The sequence below is a fragment of the Vicugna pacos genome, chromosome 10 (genome assembly GCF_048564905.1).
Source record: "Vicugna pacos chromosome 10, VicPac4, whole genome shotgun sequence".
Taxonomy (NCBI): Eukaryota; Metazoa; Chordata; class Mammalia; order Artiodactyla; family Camelidae; genus Vicugna; species Vicugna pacos.
The window spans coordinates 61558977-61579046 of NC_132996.1; the positions used below are offsets into that span (position 1 = coordinate 61558977).

Below are 20070 nucleotides of genomic sequence, written 5' to 3' on the forward strand. Positions count from 1 at the left end.
TTATTGCCTTCTAGTGGTGACTTCATGGCTGACACACGCAACGTGACAGAATTTATTTTCCTGGGACTTTCTCCCAATCGGGACGTGCAGAAAGTTTGCTTTGTGATCTTTCTGCCCTTGTACACAGCAGTTGTGCTGGGCAATTTGCTCATTGTCCTCACTGTCATGACCAGCAGAAGCCTCGGCTCCCCCATGTACTTCTTCCTCAGCCACCTGTCCTTTGTGGAGATCTGCTACTGCTCTACCACAGCCCCCAAGCTCATCTCAGATTTGCTGGCTGAAAGGAAAGCCATATCTTTCTGGGGCTGCATGACACAGCTTTCCTTTATGCACTTCTTTGCTGGCACTGAGATTTTCCTGCTCACCGTGATGGCCTACGACCGCTACGCGGCCATCTGCAAGCCCCTGCACTACACCACCATCATGAACCGGCAGGTGTGTGCCATCCTGGCGGGAGTAGCGTGGGCGGGGGGCGTTGTGCATTCCTTGGCTCAAATCCTTCTCATCTTCCGCTTGCCTTTCTGTGGCCCCAATGTGATTGACCACTATTTCTGTGATGTGCTTCCTCTGCTCAAACTTGCCTGTTCTGACACCTTCCTCATTGGTCTCCTGATTGTTGCTAATGGGGGGACCCTGTCTGTGATCAGCTTTGTGGTCCTGGTAGCCTCCTACATGGTCATTTTGCTCCATGTGAAGAAACAAAGCTCTGAGGGGCGGTGCAAGGCCCTCTCCACCTGTGGGTCCCATATCACTGTGGTCACTTTGTTCTTTGGGCCCTGCATCTTCATCTATCTGAGGACCTCTACCACTCTGCCTGTGGACAAGATGGTGGCTGTGTTTTATACAGTGATCACCCCACTCCTCAACCCTGTTATCTACTCCTTTAGAAATGCTGAAGTGAAGAAGGCCATGAGGAGGCTGTGGATCAGGACAATGAAACTATGTGAGAAATAGCGGCTGAGTCTTGGTGTTGTTTCATGGGTTTAGAATGATGCTGCATCCCAACTGAAGGGGCAGAAGGGATGGGGGACAGGTCCCGGGACTTGTTAGTTCTAGAGTTATTCTAACTGATTTCTTTCTTCAACAACTTAATTCTAATCGCTTGTAAAATATTTCTCTATAGATGTACTATTATTTAACTAGTTATTTTTTGTTAGATGTTTTAGATCATTTCTAATTTTTTACTAATTAAATAACACTGTGGTTAAGTATTCATGGATATAAATCTTTAAATCTACTTTGATTTTTTTAAAAGCTCACTTGCTCTAGTAACTTTTTTTGTTTTAAAAGGTATAGCAACTTCCGATGCAAAATGTTAAATTGATTCTTAGAAAGGTTGTTATACTTAATCTTCCTTGTGAAAGTAGTCCTGACAGAATGAACACTATCATTTAACGTTTTCTTGGTGAGAAATAAGATGTCGTACAATCACAACATTCTTATTGACTGCAAAAGTTAAAAATGTAACTCTACAGTGGAAGAATGTGGAGGACACTCCCTTAAACAATTACTGCAAGTTGACACCATCAGGACAGAGACTGGTGAGGCCCACAGTCTCATTACTGTGTTATTCCTACCAAAATATGATAACCTGAGTCTCATCATGACAAAATATTAGGCAAACCCTAATTGAAGAAATTCTGCAAAATTACTGGCCTGTGTTCTAAAGTGCCAGACAGAAGAACTGAAGAATGTTTCTGGATTACAGATAGATGATAACCAGATACAACCTGTGACCCCTGATTGGATCCATACCGGATGAAGGCCATTAGTCAGTAAAGCACTGTAGATGATTTCACAATTAATTTCCTGATGTTGATAATTGTAGTGTGTTTGTATCTTCAAGTGTCCTTAGATTGAAGAATTACTAAGATACCTAAGGCAAATGTGCATTATCATCAACTTTCAAAGATTTCAGAAAAACTTGGCTTATTTTCAACTGAGATAACGAATGATAAAGAAAATGTGGCAAAATATTAATATTTAGGGAGCTTGGATTAAGGATATACAGGAAGCGTTTGTATTATTATTATTGCAACCTTTTTAATGTCAGAAACGATTTTAAAGTATAAAGTTATAACATTTTGCAAATTAGATAGACACCTTGTTTAATTTGCATTTTTTTGTGAGTGAGGAGGGCAGTTTTAGTGTTTACTTCGCTTTGAGTCTTGTTTGCAAATCTTTTAATGTTTAAAGCTTTACATTTCTACATGGTAATTCTTAGCATTTTTTTCTTTTTGTTTCTTCCATTGTGTCTGTTTAGATTATCTTACCAAATTAAGAATAGTGTAATTTATATTTTCTTTTAAAGTTACTTAAATTTTAAATCTAATTTTGTGCATAGACAATATATTCATAAGGTTTAACAACATCACCAAAAAAAAAAATGGTATGCAAGTGAAAAGTTTTATTCTCTTCCTTTCCCCATTCCCATGTCCCCACTAGATTGACACTTCTCTTAGTTTTCTGTTTTTCTTTGGAGTTTCTTTAAGCAAATACGAGTTTATATGTATGTTCTTGTTTAATCTGCCTTTTACATTGACAACAATATACTATGTAAACAGATCTGAAACTTGCTTTATTTACTAAACAATATGTCTTGGAGATTTTTCTGTGTTAGTACAAGGAAAAACTCCTCATTCTTTTCCTGTAGTTTTGTCATATTCATTGAGTGGATGTGCCATCATTTACCTAAGCAATCTTCTGATGAGAAATATTTGGATTGTTTCAAAGTGTTGCAGTGAATAACCTTGATGTAAATGTGTGCAGCTAAATTAGGATATATTTCAAGAAATAAAACTGCTTGATCAAGTGTGGATATTTGTGATTTGATAGATATTACCAAACTGCCCTCCATACCAGTCATACTTACTTGTACTCTCACCAACAATTTTGTCTTTCTTGTAAAATGTTTTGTTGACTTTGGGATTTTGCTAATCTAATAGTTGCAAAAGTGGAAGGTCAAATAATTTTCATTTACATTTCTCTGATTTCAAATGAGGTTGAACATCTTTTCATATGTTTAAGAGCCATTTCTATTTTCTGTAAGCTCTTCTTATAATTTCCCTATCTGTATTTAGATTGTGGTTCTTTTTATTATGTTCCAGGAACTATTGAAGTGTAAAGATTGGTCATTTATGATATGACTTATAGATCCATAGATCCTCTTCCTGCCCCTGGTTTGTCATTTGTTCTTGACTTGGTAGTTGATGATGATGATGATGATGATGATGATGATGATGATGATGCTGCCTAGAATAGCCAGGACCACACTGTGGCTTTTTATGGAAGCTTTATACATATTTTAACATCTAGAAGGCTAGAGAATATTGTTTCTCAGTATGAACTTTGGATTTAGTTTGGCTTCTCTTCCTGCTCTATATCCCCCCAAAAGAACTTACTGTTTTGATTAATGTCATATTACATTTACAAACTTATCTAGAAAGAATATCTTAATATAAGTCTTCCTGTCCAAAACCATGTTTTGTTCTTCCATTTGCTGACATCTTCCTTTGTGTTCTTCAGCAGTGTTTTAAAGTTTCAACAAATTAAAAAAATTGTGTCCTTTAAAAAATTTTCCAGCCATTTGAGACGTTGTTGACATCCAGCACTGTGTAAATTTAAGGTGTACAATGAGGCCATACAGGTATTGTCTTTCTTTTTCTGATTTACTTCACTCAGCATAATGCCCTCAAGGACAATTTGTGAAGTTGCAAAAGGTACAATTTCCTTTTTCTCATGACTGGTATCCACTGTGTGTATGTGGTGTACAGTAAAGTAAAACACAATAAAATGGGGTATTCCTGTATTATCCTACTCTCTTCTTTTTAAAAATATATTTTTATTGAAGTATAGTCAGTTTACAATGTTGTATCAATTTCTGGTGTACAGCAGAATGCTTCAGTCATATAGGAACATACATATATTTGTTTTCATGTTCTTTTTCACCATAAGTTACTATAAGATATTGAATATAGTTCCCTGTGCTATACAGTATAATCTTGTTGTTTATCTATCTTATATATAATAGTTAGTGTCTGCAAATCTTGAACTCCCAATTTATCCCTTCCCACCCACTTTGTGCCTTGGAAACCATAAGTTTGTTTTTTATGTCTGTGAGTCTGTTTCTGTTTTGTAAGTAAGTTTGTTTGCCCTTTTTTTTTTTTAGATCCCACATATAAGTGATATCATATGGTATTTGTCTTTCTCTTTCTGTTTTAGAATGACATTCTCCAGGTCCATCCATGTTGCTGCAAATGGCATTATTTTATTATTTTTCATGGCTGAGTAGTATTCCATTGTATAAATATACCACAACTTCTTTATCCAATCATCTGTCCTTGGACATTTAGGTTGTTTCCATGTCTTGGCTATTGTAAGTAGTGCTGCTATGAACATTGAGGGGCATGTATCTTCTTGAGTTATCCTACTCTCTCTTGGCCTGGAAGTTTTTTTGCTGAGAAATCTACTGATAGCCTCATGAAAATCCCTTGTATGAGAGAAATATTTTTTCTCTTGCTGATTTCAAAATTTTTTCTGTCTTTGATTTAAATAGTTGTATTACAATGGACTTGGAGAAGATTGTTTTGTATTGAAATTTGGGGGTGACCTATTAGTTTCATTAACTTGGATGTCCAAATATTTCCCTAGACTTGGGAAATTCTCAACTACTGTTTCTTTAAATGACCTTTTGTACTTCTCTGTCTCATCTCCTTCCTGGACTACGTTAATTTACAGATCATTTCTTTTAATAATATCCTGTTATTCACATAGGATTTCTCCACTCTTTTTTTTTGACTTTTACAATCACATAATATTTTATTTTATTTTTCCTTCTAATTTTATTGAGATGTAATTGTTATATTCCTCACTCTTTTTCTTTTTAAACTTCTCTTTCTGACAGAGTAATTTCAAAGATTCTGTCTTCTGTTTCACAGATTCTTTCTTCTGCTTGATCAGTCCTTATAATGATGCTCTCTATTGAATTCTTCTTTTCACTCATTGTAGTCCTCAGCTCCAGATTTTCTGTTTGGTTAGCTTGATTGTGGTAATCATTTCACAATGTACATGTGTATCAGATCATCAGATTTTATACTTTAAATATGTACAAATTTTATTTGTCATGAATGCTTCAATAAAGCTAGAAAAATTAAAACAAACCCAGTACTAATTATTTCTACCACCTTTCTAAGCAAATTTTGTGTGTGCATGTGTATGTGTGCAATGTGCACACATGTGCATTGGTCTGTGACAGGAAGGTGCAAGATGAGGCAGAAACGAAGTGCTCTCTTCCTACATTTTTAGGTCAAGAGAAATGCATGCATGGGCCATTGTTTGTATCTCTTCATTCCATTCCATCAGCCTCTGTTACTCTTAGAAGTTCTTTCCAGGTTCTGGATGTAAACCAGATGTTAATGATTTTGTGGTTTTGCAACATTTTTTTTTCTTTTCCAGAGATATTTTAGTCAGAAGTTGAGAAAGGCTGAGCCTATGGCAATAGCCAATGCCATTTAGTTTGAAACAAATAAGTTATGGAGGAAGGTATTGATGTACATACAGAAGAATTTAACATGTTTCCTTTGCAAAAATTACTGGGGCTTTCAAAATAGAGTTTGAATTCTTGCAGTAGTTCAAATGCATTATGGGAAGATGCCACACTCATGCCATTGTTTCATAATTCATTGGTCCAAAGACACAAAACTCTGAAGAAGTAGCGTGGGTACACAGAGCAAAATCAGACTGGGGGTATGTTGTAGCTCCATCTCCTACTGATCTCTTTGCTTCCTAATGGGGCACCAGCTCCTGGTGACATATTCTGTATAGACAGGAGATGTTACACCTAATCATTTGACACAATAGAACAATTTATTATTTGTATAGGTTTGAACAATTCTCATAATCTTTTTGAGCCCCAGTTACCTAACCTGTCAAATGGGAATACTAGTTTCTGCAGTAGAGAGTTACTTTGACTATATGTGAGGTGCTAGAAAGAAAAGTCTGCCCAACATGTCTGTGGTGGGGACAGAGGGATGATGGATGATGCGATATTGAATTGTCTTCCATCACTTGCTTGAGGATGCAGAGGGAATACTCTAGGGGCCAGGACAAGAAATTGCTAATCATAACAGGCAAGTAGGAGTCTCGACATTATAACTGGATTAATTAGAGATAGTTTCTTTAACCTCTGAAGGAAGCGACTGGGAAGTTGACTTCTGCTGTTCTCAGAAATTCCCCAGACAGGGGATGTTAGAAAAGGTCAGGGAATTCAATTCTCCCGTCTCAATTTTCCATTGCATTCACCTTAAATACTTACAGCTTCAGAGTCCAGCAAATATTTTTCTAAATCCTCATTTTGATGGTTTTTAGGGTAGATCTAGTCCCTTGTAATTTTCTTCATGAGGAAGTTATTAAGTGCTGGAGTTGGCACATGTAGGTGGTGGCACTGATGGCAGGCGGTGAGTCCAAAGAGGAAGGTAAGTGTTAAGTAATGCCTTTCTGCGTGGAACAGATTCAGTTTATTCACTGAGCCTTTACCATGAGCCATGTGAAGTCTTCCACAAAGACTCAGGCAGAGTCTTTCACACACATTGGCACCTTTCATTTTTGTTACTCCGGCTTCCATGCACTTCCATACCAGGGCAGTCTTTTCCAGATTTGCTCACTCTTTCAGCTGGTGGGGCAGACTTTAGATATCACCCTACTAAATCTCTCCTGCCAACTTCAGTGACAGGGTGAGAAAGTGACTCTGGCTTGGCTTAGAGCAGTTGTCACAGTCACTCTCCCAGAGCCACTTGGAACACGGTCAGTGCGGAGATATTTGAAAAGGCAGTTTTCAATTAATTGTCGAGTCATGCATATTTCAGGAATATTCTTTTGAAAAATTCAAGAGACCTGGCTTAAACGTTTTCATGTCTAGAAACTCCTACCGTGAAAAAATGAAGGCATTAGCCTGAGTGGAGACTACACGGCACAGAAACTCAAATTTTGTTGAGGGCCAATCTTTGCTCCAAATTTCCAAGTTTTAGATCAGTGAGCACTAACCAATTACATTTCTTTGTGTTCGTGAAACAAAAATCTCTGTTTTCCTGGGGTGACTTGTGGAAATGAATCAGTTTTCTGACTCCAAAAGATTCAGAGGATAAAGTAAGAAGCAAAGCAACAAACAACATTCAAGGTAGGCTCATTTGCTGTCTCTATGGGGGTTATAATTTGGAATATTTTTCAAAAGGAAGCGCTTATTTTTTTTTTTATACTAGATACCCCCAGTAGAGAGGATATACTTTATCTTCTGTGGTGTTTATAGGACGCCACAATGATACCTTGGTTTTGAAATAGATGTAGTAGCAGATGGGAGATTCGGGAATCAAACCGCAAACACTTATTAACTCTGCTGAGCCCCCCACCCTATAAGGTGCAGCAGTGGGTATGAGACACTGTAAAAGCCTTCAAAAGGTTCTATTCTCTTTTGTTGGAGAGACCAGACAGATGTATGTGAAATAGCTAGAAAATAATTAACCCTTGGTGACAAGCGCTGGAGCTGTGATCTCTAGTCACCAAGGCATATCTTGCAAAGGCTCTTTCCCTGGCCACCCACTTTGGCTGACACCTGCAGCGTCCTCTCCTCTCCAGGACCTCTAAGGTCTGCACAGGCTGTCTGGGCAGAAGTTACACCTGAGGAAGATGGAACACTGAAGTCAGACCACACTACTGTTCACAGTTACTGTTATTTTTTTGGATCTTACTCTTCAGTTTTGGTTTGCCTTCTGTTATAAACGTGATTTTTCTTCTCTCTCCATGTTCTCCCTCCATTCTGGAAGTGGACTTTGGGTAAGTACAGGGGGAGCAGTCCATGGATGAGATGAGCAATGGAGCAAGTATTGGATGGGAATTCATGGAGCTTCCCAGGCTCTGCACCAACCAGCTGTGTGATTCTGGGCCCAGATTCTCTTCTAAAAGAGGAGGAGTTCATGAACTTCCTTCCAAATCTAACAGTTTATTTACTCAGTAATGGAAACTAGCAAGGAGAAGCCCTGTATCTGACCCCTCTGGTGGTAGAATATCTTTGGAGAAAACGTAGGAGAAAAGGAGTGCTGGAAAAGAGCAGGGCAGTCAGATCTCCTCGTCCTCCTCCTCGTCCTCCTCCTCCTCCTTCTTCTTCTTCTTCTCCTCCTCCTCCTCTCTCCCTCTCCTCCTCCTCCTTTTTTTTTTTTTTTTGAGAAATATGTTTTATTCGGTGGACTTACTGAGGACTTAAGCCTGGGATACAGCCCCTCAGATAACTCTGAGGCACAGTTCAGACCAGTCTTATTTTTCAGAACTCCCAGGACGTGGAGTTCTATGATAAGACAGGTATAATGAGAAACCACAGGTAAGCATCAGATTGAATTTTCACAGAAGTTGTTTACTGGGGCCAACCTGTCTTTAGCTTCTATGTTCATCCTTGTTTGGGTTTTCTTGCCACAGACCTTAGGAATGTGCAGTTACTTACTGCCTCATAAGAGCACATACTTATTTTTCAGAATCTCTTCCTTGGTCCTGCCAATTAAAAAGTCAGAATTAAAGTTACCCCACAGGTAAAATGCCAGTGCCACTGTCAATAGCTTACAGGTCTGATGACCTTTTTATGAAATCCTTTCTGAAATATTTTCCATTTCTACTCAGAGTTTTTTTTTAAAGTTTATTTATTTTTTAATTTTAATTAATTTATTTTTCATTTTGGGGTGGGAGGTAATTAGGTTTACTTATTTATTTATGTTTAGAAGGGGTACTGGGGATTGAACCCAGGACCTCATGCATGCTAAGCACGTGCTCTACCACTGAGCTATACTCTCCCCCCACTCAGAGTTTTGATAGATGTTAATTTCCTTTTCTTTCCTCCATTCTAAAGACTTTAAAAATTTAACTTTTTAGTGAAATTTGATTATACCAAATATATATCTTTCTCTGTTAGCATTCAACAACTTGGAAAGAAAAATACAACTAATTTTTTTAAAATATGAAAGCTAAAGTGGTCCTTACAAATCTTCTGAGACACCCTCTCTCACTGACACCCCAAATCAGAAGCAATTATAGAATCATGGAGCATTTACTTTCAAAGCTAAATTTCACAGAGATTATTTGTGAAATTATTTTTTTGTGAAAAATATTTCTATTTCTAATACAGCCATCTTTGCTTTGAGGTGAAACATGCCCACTTATAACTTCTGCTCTTTGCCTAACCATCCTGTGTGTGAAATACTGGCACATGGCCGGAGAATCAGCTGGATACATAGAGGAGCCTGATGGGGAGGTAAGGAAAGGGCACAGTAATGAGAGTATAGTCTTATGTCTATCTTATACATTAGGAAACTGAGGCTCAGAGAGGTTTAGTCCTTGCCCTAGGCCACACAGCTCATATTTGAACCAAGATCTGTATTTTCTAAAACGTAGGTTCTTCTACTATCTCTCTTACTTCTGAAGTGTGCCTATATTGAATGCAAAACAAGGGTGTCATATCCATCTTGCTTTATACCATAATGTGGAGTGGACTTTCTACAGCAAGTGCTAGAATTTCTCAAACTCAGTTATTCTGCAGCCTTTGAAACGAACCAGGCTCCCTAATAAGCATAAAAAAGAAGCTAAAAAAGGGGAGAGGTGGGGGAAAGGACAAAGTTGCCAAACTTCAACCATTATTCTTGGAGGTGCGCATGGAGAAAGGGAAATGTGAGTCATTTGAGTTTATCTATCTATAAATCTCTATCTATCTATCTATCTATCTATCTATCTAATTGTGATAGAATACAAATAACATAAAATGTACCACTTTAACTGTTTTTACGTGTACAATTCAGTATATTAAAGAACATTCACATTGCTGTGCAACCATCACCACCATCCATCTCAAGAGCTCCTTTTGTTGTTGCAAACTGAAATTCTGTACCTGCATCCATTAAACACTAACTCCACTTTCCCCCTCCTCCCAGCCTCTGGTAAACACCCTTCTACTTTCCGCCTCTGTGAATTTTCCTACTCTGTGGACATCGTACAAGTGGGCTCATGCGGTATTTTTCTTTGCGTGACTGGCTTAGCACATCACACAGCGTATTCGGCCCTGTGTTGTTACATAGCCCACTATTCCATAAGCTAGTTGTGAGATGCTTAAATCAGAATCCCAGGATGTTGCACATCTATACAAACAAACGTGGGTGTCACAGCTGCCTCTGAAGCAGGAGCACCTTAATGAGTCCCCATCACATTCTGCACTAACAGGGTGATAAGGTGGAGTAAAAGCTTAAGTCAGTTATTCTCTGATACTCTTATCAGTTATCCTGTTATACACTTATTATTTGTTTTAAAACTTGTGAGCTCATTCAGTTCTCACAACAGCACCACGGAAAAGGTATTTTTATTTCTGTTTTTCAGATGAAAATTACAGGTATGGAGGAAAATGATAGACTTGTTAATGTCACACAGCTATTAAACGGTTGTGTTGAAGCCATGTCTCCTGACCTCAAACCCGGTGTCCCTGTCACCAGGTTGACGGGCGCAGGCTGGCCTGGACTGCAAGCCGGCTGTGAGGTGTATGAATATCAACTTAGCGGACCCTCCGCTCTGCTGGGAGGCCTTGTTGCACCCCGAGGGAGTGACAACTTCAGAACTGTGATTGTGGATTTTCTGTGCCTGATTACCCTTCATTAGTCCTCAGAGCCCCCTGAAGACCGACTCACATCTCCTCCTCTCCGTATCCACCCCCAAGGACAGTGGTTGAAGCTTGATGACTGTCAGAGTCTTTTCAGCCAGAGTCTCTCTCATGCCTGTTAGGAAGCTAGGCTAGTTTCAATAATTGTAGAATAACTAAGGTTGAAAAACTCTAGCAGTCACAGCAGAAATTTTGTTCCACATTATGGTGTGAGGCAAGACTGATCTAAACTCTTATCATGCAGCCAAATACAAGTGCACACTTCAGGGCTAGGCTATGTAATAGGAACATCTACATTTTGAAAGATACAGACTTCAGTTAAAAAATGAGCTGTGTGGCCTTGAATTAGGGACTAGCTCTCTCTGAGTTTCAATTTTTATGTATAAAATTTCCTCTTATTTTATCATAAGGATTCGTCAGCTATTGCATGTGCCTGAATCAGGGAAAACGCTTCAAGGAAGCATTATTACAAACTGAGATGCTATTTTGGGAATAATATCAAGCATCTGATGAGCTTTGTTTTGTCTATTTGTCTCAAGGAGAGTATTTTTTAAGTGTGGGGGGATAATTTTAGGTTTATTTGTTTGTTTTTTTAAACAGCAGTACTGGGAATTGAACCCAGGACCTTGTGCATGCTAGACATGCGCTTTACCACTAAGCTAAATCCTCCTCCCTAATGAGGACATCTTTGGAGACACTCAAGGTACAGAGGGGACTCAAGAGGGAGTAGAATGACAATTGTCCTCAAGACCTGAAAGGGATGTTTCTCATTATTGAGGTGACCTCTTTGATTTCTGTGATTGCAGGTCTCAGCTCCAGCGCCTTAAAACATGGCTGCTACAAGCAATGTGACTGAAATCATATTCTTGGGATTTTCCCAGAACCGGGATGTGCAGAAGTTAATTTCTGTGGTGTTTCTCCTCATGTACACGGCCATTGTGCTGGGTAACGGCCTCATTGTGGTGACCATCATGGCCAGCAGGGGGCTCACCTCCCCCATGTATTTCTTCCTTGGCTATTTATCCTTTGTGGAGATCTGTTACTGTTCTGTCACGGTCCCCAGACTCATCCTTGATTCTTTTTTGGGGAGGAAAGTCATTTCCCTCAAGGGCTGCATCACACAGATATTTTTCCTCCATTTCTTTGGTGGCACCGAGATCTTTCTCCTGACAGTGATGGCCTACGACCGCTACGTGGCCATCTGCAAGCCCCTGCGCTACACCGTCATCATGAGCCCGCGCGCGTGTAGCCTCCTGGTGGGGGTGGCATGGGGTGGGGGCTTGCTGCATTCTGCCGGGCAAACCTTCCTCATTTTCCAGCTGCCCTTCTGTGGCCCCCAGGTCCTCGACCACTACTTCTGTGACGTCCACCCGGTGCTGAAGCTGGCCTGCTCGGACACTTTCCTCATCGGCATACTCGTCATCACCAATGGCGGGTCCATCTCCGTGGCCAGCTTCACCGGGCTGCTCGCTTCCTACGTGGTCATCTTGCAGTCCCTGAGGACCCAGACCTCAGAAGGCCGGCGCAAGGCCCTCTCCACCTGCACCGCTCACGTTGCAGTGGTGGCCCTGTTCTTCATCCCCTGTTCCTTTGTCTACATGAGGCCCTGTGTCACCCTCCCTGCAGACAAAGTAGTCGCCGTGTTCTACACGGTGGTCACACCTCTCTTAAACCCCGTCATTTACTCCTTCAGGAATGCTGAAGTCAAAAACGCCATGAGGAGACTGATGGGGAGGAAAGTGATTTGGGACAAGAAATAGATGATTTAGTCAGGGAAAACAGGAGGGGCAAGGGACGGGGCACTGTGGCACCGAGATCTCACGCTGCCTCTACCTTTAAGTGGCCAGGTGGCCTTGGGCCAATCACCTTCCTTCTTTAAGTTTCAGTTCCCTCGTCTTTATGGGATTGGATAGGACTGATGGGGTCTCTAGGATAAAGTCTAGGAGGGGGTCCTCTGGTGCTGCACTTCCACATTCCTCAAGTGACCTTGAGGCAGACTGGCTGCTTTCGAGAGAACAAACGCTCCAGAAAACCAGGCGCTCTCTGGGAATAATGAAGAGGTCGGTGGGAGAGGACAAGGACCTGCTTCGGGGAACAGTGTCTGAGCACCCTTTGTGTTGAAGAGCCTGACCTTTGGATTTGGGGAGGTGAAAGGTTAGGAAGGAAGTAGGTGTCACGCCAATGCTTAGAAATTCTATGGAGCCGACATAGGAGGATTTGTCCAGTGGGTTCTGGGCAGGCCAAGCTGACCTTAGCAGGATTTGGTCCTCAGAACAGGAAGTATTTTGGCTTTTGACAGAGATTCCCATGAACTCATGCCATCATTATATTCAGGTGTTCAAGAAATCAGATGGAACCACAAGGAGACTTTAAGTGATTTGAAAGCACTAGTCAATGATATCTACTCAGGCACAAGTTTTATTTTCCATGTATCCTTACTTTTTGATGATTAAAATTCTCTTCTGTTCATACCTGTCTGTCTTTTTAATTCTCATGTTCCCCTTCCTTATGCTTTTGTTTGGCCCATTAATTTTCTCTGTCTTCAGCCTCTTACCTTCTTGAGTTTCTCAGCCATTCCAACAACACACCCCGATCACCTGCCCTCTTACACAGCCACAGGGCCTTGTCGCTCTCCAGCCGTGAGCACCCCACTCCCTTCTGTGCCTCATTCTGGGGCTGCCTGGTGATTACAGTATGGACTTAACTGCCCTTGGGTCCTCCCTGCTTGTCCTATGATACTTCAATCATTTTTTTGAGTCCTACTGTATGTAACCATCACCCCACTTTAGAAGAATATACCACTCCTCCTCAAAAGTCTTCAGTGACTCCCTAATTGCCTTCTGAATCAACCACAAACTCCTACTTGACTCGTAACACCCTTAAGGCATGACCCACTCTTAATGTTCTATTTTGATGTTCAATTACACTCTGGTAAAGCTCATTGTTTTCTGAACATCCCCTAGCGCCTGCCATCTAAAATATTTTCCCATCTCTACTGGTCAACGTCTGGCCTACCTTCCAATGCCCACCTGAAATGCTGCTGCCTTTAGGAAGCGTCCATGTTCATCCTATCTGGATAAGTCCTTTTCCTTGTTTGAACTCCCAAAGCACTCAGTAGGGATCCCGTAAGGCCTTTACTAGCTTTATTTCAGTGTTCATTTTCTTCCATTAGAATGCCACTCTTGAGAATATGGCCTGAATCATATTTATCTTTGTATCTTGCTTTAAGTGACATACAGTAAAACTTAATAAATATTTGGTCAATTAAATTTCTGGAAATCATTGGTGCTTCACACCGTAAATGAATAATAGTTATTGCAGCTTTATTTTTGTCTCAATTTTCTAAATAATACACTGATATCACATCACTTAAGACAAATCAGTAATCACTCCTTACATTGTTTCTGAGAATAATGTTTATATACAAAGAAGCAACATGTATGTGTGCGTGTATTTTACAATGAACCAAGAGATTTCACATATTTTATCTCATTTGACCCTAAAACACTCTGGTGAGATGGGTATGCATCCTCTCTTTTGCAGACGAAGAGATTGAATCTTTGGTAGGTCAATGTCTTGATCAAGGTCGTAGAGTTAGTAACCCACAAAGCCTGAGTTCAAACCCATTTGCCTGATTTCTAAGCTCCTGCTCTCTCTGTGTATTCCTCTGCTTTTCTTAAAGGTCACCAGGACATAAACACATCTAAGTCTCTGAATTCCAAATCTGAGGCCTGATAAATTTTTTTTAATTGTCAGATTTTCTCCCCTGGAATCACTTCAGAGTAAATAAAAGGTATTTTAAAAAATGTAGCATGAACTGCCTTCATGCTGTATAGGTTCACATTGTATTCTTGGGTCCACAGAAAACCGGGACCTGAGACCCAGATCTGGAAGTGGAGGGCAGGAAAGCAGGAAGGTATGGTGCTTCTGTCTGCTCAGGCCCCTCTTCTCATGGAGCCAAAACCTGGGCGTTGAGCTGGGAGAGTTACCTAATCCATGGGGTCAAAACCCAATGCGTTCGCCAAGAAGAGATTTTTTTCCTACTGACATCATGCTGAAAATGACACAATTCTTAAGAATATTACACAGATCAGAAAATAAGAATCAGAAAACTGAACTGAGCATCCTCCACTAAATTTCCTAAAGTTAAATCTCAGGAGATCACTGCCCTATTGGCGGAACAATGCTCACTTTGCAGCTGAGGAAACTGAAGGTCAAAGACGCTTCCAAAGCCCTTGATGTTTTTTCTGTACCAGCTGTTTATGAGCCAGGATTGAGAGTCCAGGATTCTTCAGGTACTACAGGGGTTGGTGCAGGAGCAGAGCAGGAGAGGATACGAGGCAGCTGAACAGGTGTGTGTGGGACTTCAATCAAAACAACTGATTATCTCTTTTAAAAAATATGCTTTATATAAGTTTATATTGATACAAGTATTAAAATCCTAAAAAAATTTAAAAACCACTATCATATACTATGCTTACACTTCTTTCTTGCTTGGTTGTAGCCAGGTCTCCTGTGGCTTGGTTATGGATTGGAAAACTTTAGGAAATGACCTCCATTCTGAACAGGTTAAGCGGAGGCAAGTCTTTGGCTAAAGTTCAAGTCCAGAGTATCAGGGCAGGAACTTCATCAATGAGAGTGAAGGCATGCCTCAGAAAATGTAGCATGTCCAATTGGGGGGGACTCTCTTGAACATGAAATGTTGACTCAGCCTGGTTTGAAATTGCCTCACTTTTTGGGACGAAGCCACGATTGCTTCTTTCTGTTATGATTGCAGACTGTGCCATGGGGCTCATAGCATTCAGAGTCTTCTTCGTAATTAAAAAAGAAGTGTGACTTGTATAGAACTAGACGTTCTGTACTTTGTTTATGCATGTGGTTCATGTCAAGCGAATTGGGTGAAACATGATCATCCTAAATCATTTTGAGAATTCTAGGTGTTAAGGCTTTTACCAGTTGAGAAGCCATCTCAGGAGACATCTCCTTGGTTCCCTTACTTTGTATCTTTGCTCAACATCCACATTCAGTGGCGTTCTGGGAAGCAGAGAGATCAGATGGAGATATGGCTTCTCTTGGAAAAAGTCTGAAAAGCCAGGTGTTGGCAACAGGATGAATAACATAAATGGGTACCATTGTGTATCTTCTAGAAATGGTGGTTTTCTCATGGTGGGTGAAAACCTACTCTGGAGAATCATGCACAGTGTTAGAACTGACCTAGTCATAACCATCATATTCAGGGCATCATGGAATGTGGGCACTGGAGGAAGAATTATTGCCCTGTTTTATGTGGATTCAGTTAACTCAGATAACTTTGGCTAAAATCACCCCGTAGTTGAGGGTGTGCCAACATACGATGGAAACTTCCTATTATCCCTGCCAAAATTAAAAAATTTTGTCTTGTCTTGTTTTGTTTTGAGGGGGTAATGAGGTTTATTTATTTATTTATCTTCAATGGAAGCACTGAGGATGGAACCCAGGGCCTCGTACATGCTGAGCACTTGCGTTGCATGAAACCAAACAGGAGGATCCCAGTCAGTGCCTAGACGGAAGCTGACTGCAAGCCAAACCCTCAGGCAGCAGCTTTTAAAAAATATAAATATATATTTTATGCAAATATATGTAGAGTCCCGTGGGACCACAAGCATAAGCCCTGTTGGCCACCAGAGCCAGGCAATCTGGAGGTGTTCCCTGGGTGACAGATGCAAAAATTGGGGCTCCAGACAAGTATAAAAGGTCCTTTCAGGAAGATACAGGCAAGCTGTAGTGAGGCAGAGGGGGAGTGCAAAGATGGTGTCCCATGTGCTATGTCCCCCAAGAGCACCCCCATGGACTTGCAGAAATGTGCCAGACCAGAATCCTGCCCACTCAGGCCAAATCTTCTGAACAAAAAAATAGGCCTCTTTCTCACAAAGTCTGGAAATGAGTTTCCATCTGCTATCTGTGCAGTGCCCTGGGTAGGGTGGCAGTTGGTCAAGAACTGTGTCTCTGATTATTACATTCCCACCGGACCCAGGAGTGCAAGGCCCCGTGATCTCCAGAGCCAGGTGATCAAGGGGTACCCCCTGGGTGGCAGCCATAAAAACAGAGGCACTAAAAGTGTGTTAAATCCACACCCCATCTCCCCAGGAGTATTGGTGCTCTGGAGTGCGACAAAGAGAAATTGTAAAAATGGCGCCTGCTGGGAAAAAAGTCTAGAGTTAAAAAAAAGAGAGGTGTCCTCTGGCTTTAGCAAGGCAGAGGGCAAGTGTAAAAATAGCTCCCACCAGCCTCCATCCCTCGAGAGTGTCCCAGGGGGCCCTTGCCCCTCTGGCTGATGCTTCAAGTTTAGCAAATAAATTTCTTTTACATAAAGTCTGAGCACTTTCCAAATGGCTGTTTCTTTTCTTCTCCTTTTTAAAAAAGTTTGTCTTGCTTTGCTTTGTTCTGAGTGGGTAATTAGGTTTATTTATTTATTTATCTTTAATGGACGTACTGGGGATGGAACCCAGGACCTTGTGCGTGCTGAGCACACACTCCACTGCTGAGATGTAACCTCCCCTCCCAAATGGCTGTTTCTGAGTTGGACCCTGGAGTGGGTGAGTCTGCCATGAGCCCCTTCAGAGCTGTTTTGCAGTTTGGGTATTGTGGACATGAGTTCTGTTTTCAAAGTCAGATGTACTGGGGGCTTGTCTCTCAGGTACAGATCTTAAAAGCTGGGGTGTCCAATATGGGGTATGAACCCTTCACCCCTCAGGGAGAATCCCCAGTCTTGTGAGTTCCCTTGTGATTGTGGGTCTGGGCTGGAATGGGGTTTATGGAGAGACTGTGTCCCAGCCTCTCTTATTGGCTTCAAAGTGACCTTTTTCTTGTTTGCCTGATGTGAACGAGTTGCTCAGCTAGTTTCCAGGTCTCTTTCAGAGGAAATTGTCTCGTATGAAGCTGTAGATTCCATGTGTCTGTGGGAGGAGGTGAGTTCAGGGTGTTTCTACATTGCCCTCTTGAAATGCCTCTCTCAGTTTTGAATGTTAAAACAATCTTGCATTCTTGGGATAAATCCCACTTGGTCACGATATATAATCCTTTGTATACATTGCTGCATTTAATTCAAATATGCTTTATTAAGGATTTTTTTTGCATATATGTTCAGGAGTGATGTTTGTGATTCTCTTAAAAAATTTTTTTTGGTCAGGTTTTGGTGGCAGAGTTATGCTGGTCTCATAAATGACTTGGTAGGTTTTCTCTTCTGTTTTTGAAAGCATTTGTGTAAATCTGGCGTTATTTCTTTAAGTGTTTGATGAAACCAAAGAAATCATGTAGGTTTGGAGGTTTTTGGTGTGTGTAATGTTTGTCAACTATGAATTCAATTTATTTAACAAATATAGGGCTATTCAGATTAGGGTCAATTAGGTAAGTTGTATTTTTCTAGAAATATACTGTTTTCACCTAAGTTGTAGAATTTGATGGCTTTAGGTCAACAAATGACATTGATATTAAAATTAAGATTGTTCATAATATTCTTTCATTAGCCTTAATTTTCTGCAAAAATCTGTAGTGCTAATCTTTTTCCTTCCTCAAATAAAAGAATTATGCGTTTTCTGATCTTTTCTTCAGCAGCCTATTTAGGGACTTCCTGGTTTTCTTGACGTCTTCAAAGACCCATCATCTTGCTTTTGCCCATCATTTTTCGTGTTTTTAAATTTTCTATGCATTTAATTTCTGTTATCTTTCTTGTTCCCTTCCTTGTATTTACATTTGCTCTTTTTAAAATATTTCTTAAGCTGTAAACTTGGTTCATAGATTTTAGATCTTTCTTCATTTCTAATATGAAAATTTTATACTGTAAAGTTTCTTAAGTAACGTGTTAGTTGCATCCCATAAAATTTCATATGTATTTTTATTATTCAATTAAAATGTATTCTAATTTTTTAAAAACTGATTTCTTCTTTGATCAATGGATAATTTACAAGTTGTTTATTTTCCAAATATTTGGGTTTTTACTTGATATCTAATTGTTACTGATTTTTAATTTAATTCCATTGTGAGTGATGCCATTCCTTTTACACGTACATTCAAATTTGTTTCGAAGTCCAATATAAAGTTTGTCTTGGTGAATGTATCATGTACACTTGAAAGAATCTGTATTTTTCAGTTTTAGGTTGTGGTACTCTATAAATATCAGTTAGGTTAAGGTGGCTCATGTGTTTTTTTAGATCTATGTTTTTACTGATTTTTAAAATTTCGAATTATATTCCCATTTGCTGGGGTGGCTATGTATCTTCCAGGTGGTGGCAGTGGTGGTGGTGGTGGTGGTGGTGGTGGTGTTAATATCATTGTGGACTTTTATATTGATTCATTTAAATCAGAGAAAGAAAAAAAATTACCGATGGGAGAATGGCATCCCAGAGATGGTAAGCCACTTGTTAAAAGCTCTGTATCTACCAGGTGACAAAGTTGGCCTTTAAACAAGGCAACTTAACTCCTTGGCCTGTGCTTTTAAGCACCATATTACTGCCCCTTGTCTGCTTGCCCTACTCACAGGGTGGAAACACTTTTCAAAATGCTGTGCTAACATACATAGCAGTCAAGGGGCTAGGTTGGCTCAAACTTGTTCCTGCTACTTAAGGAAAAAAAAAACCCAACAATAAAAAACAGATCAGCTTATATTTAACATCAGCTCATTTTCTCAAATAGATGGCACATAACTGTGCCCTGTTGACAGCCACTGCTTAATAAATATTGTTGAATGAGTAAGTTGGGGATGGGTCGTCATAGCAACCAAAAGTCAGGATGAAAACAGCCACATCCTTGGCCTCCGAAGTTTGTCTGAACCACCCTTAGTGTGACAAGGGGGTATGGCTGTCTCTGTGTCCCTCTTCTCTAACTGGGATGCCCCTAGGGCCTCATTAGCAAATCTCGAGGTACTTTTGCTAAGCATGAATGTGCTATGACTTCCGAGGCAGAGGTGTTCAAGTCTGGTAGTGGCTTTGCCTGGGGCGATTCCACACGAGAATCCCTGAACCCTCTGTGCTTCAAAGTTTACTGCAACCCTTCACTTCTCCCAACAGAGTCCTGACTTCTGCTGCTCAGCAAGGAGGGTGGCGCTCACTAAGGTCAGTTGTCATGCGGTCTTGGTTTTTGAGGGACTCTATGGTTGCAAAAAACCCTGAACTGACCAAGGACCCTTGTAGAAAACAGATGTCCTCACTTTCTTTGCCCAGTCTCTCTTTTGTCCTCAAAACCCAGATCAATGTCCTGCTGTACAGTATCTGAGTATTTCTCAGGTTCCTGCCTTCAAATGCATCAAGTGTGAGTTGATGCATTTTCAGATTCCCCAGGGCATCGCTAGACTCCCTCTCCTTCAGCCATTTTCCTGCTCACCCCTTAGCTGCTGAGAACATGTTCTCTTTGGCTGG

General features: G+C 40.5%; 2 protein-coding genes across 2 annotated transcripts; both read left to right on the top strand.

Annotated features, from left to right (window-relative positions):
• Positions 1 to 1012, top strand: LOC102524966 (olfactory receptor 4X2-like). Its single transcript, XM_072970805.1, has one exon. It carries the CDS (start codon positions 25 to 27, stop codon positions 952 to 954), a length of 930 nt encoding a protein of 309 aa, XP_072826906.1. The 5' UTR covers positions 1 to 24; the 3' UTR covers positions 955 to 1012.
• A 10496-nt stretch (positions 1013 to 11508) lies between these two features.
• Positions 11509 to 12438, top strand: OR4X1 (olfactory receptor family 4 subfamily X member 1). Its single transcript, XM_006212343.2, has one exon. The coding sequence runs from the start codon at positions 11509 to 11511 to the stop codon at positions 12436 to 12438; it is 930 nt and encodes a 309-aa protein (XP_006212405.2).
• Positions 12439 to 20070: the final 7632 nt, after the last annotated feature.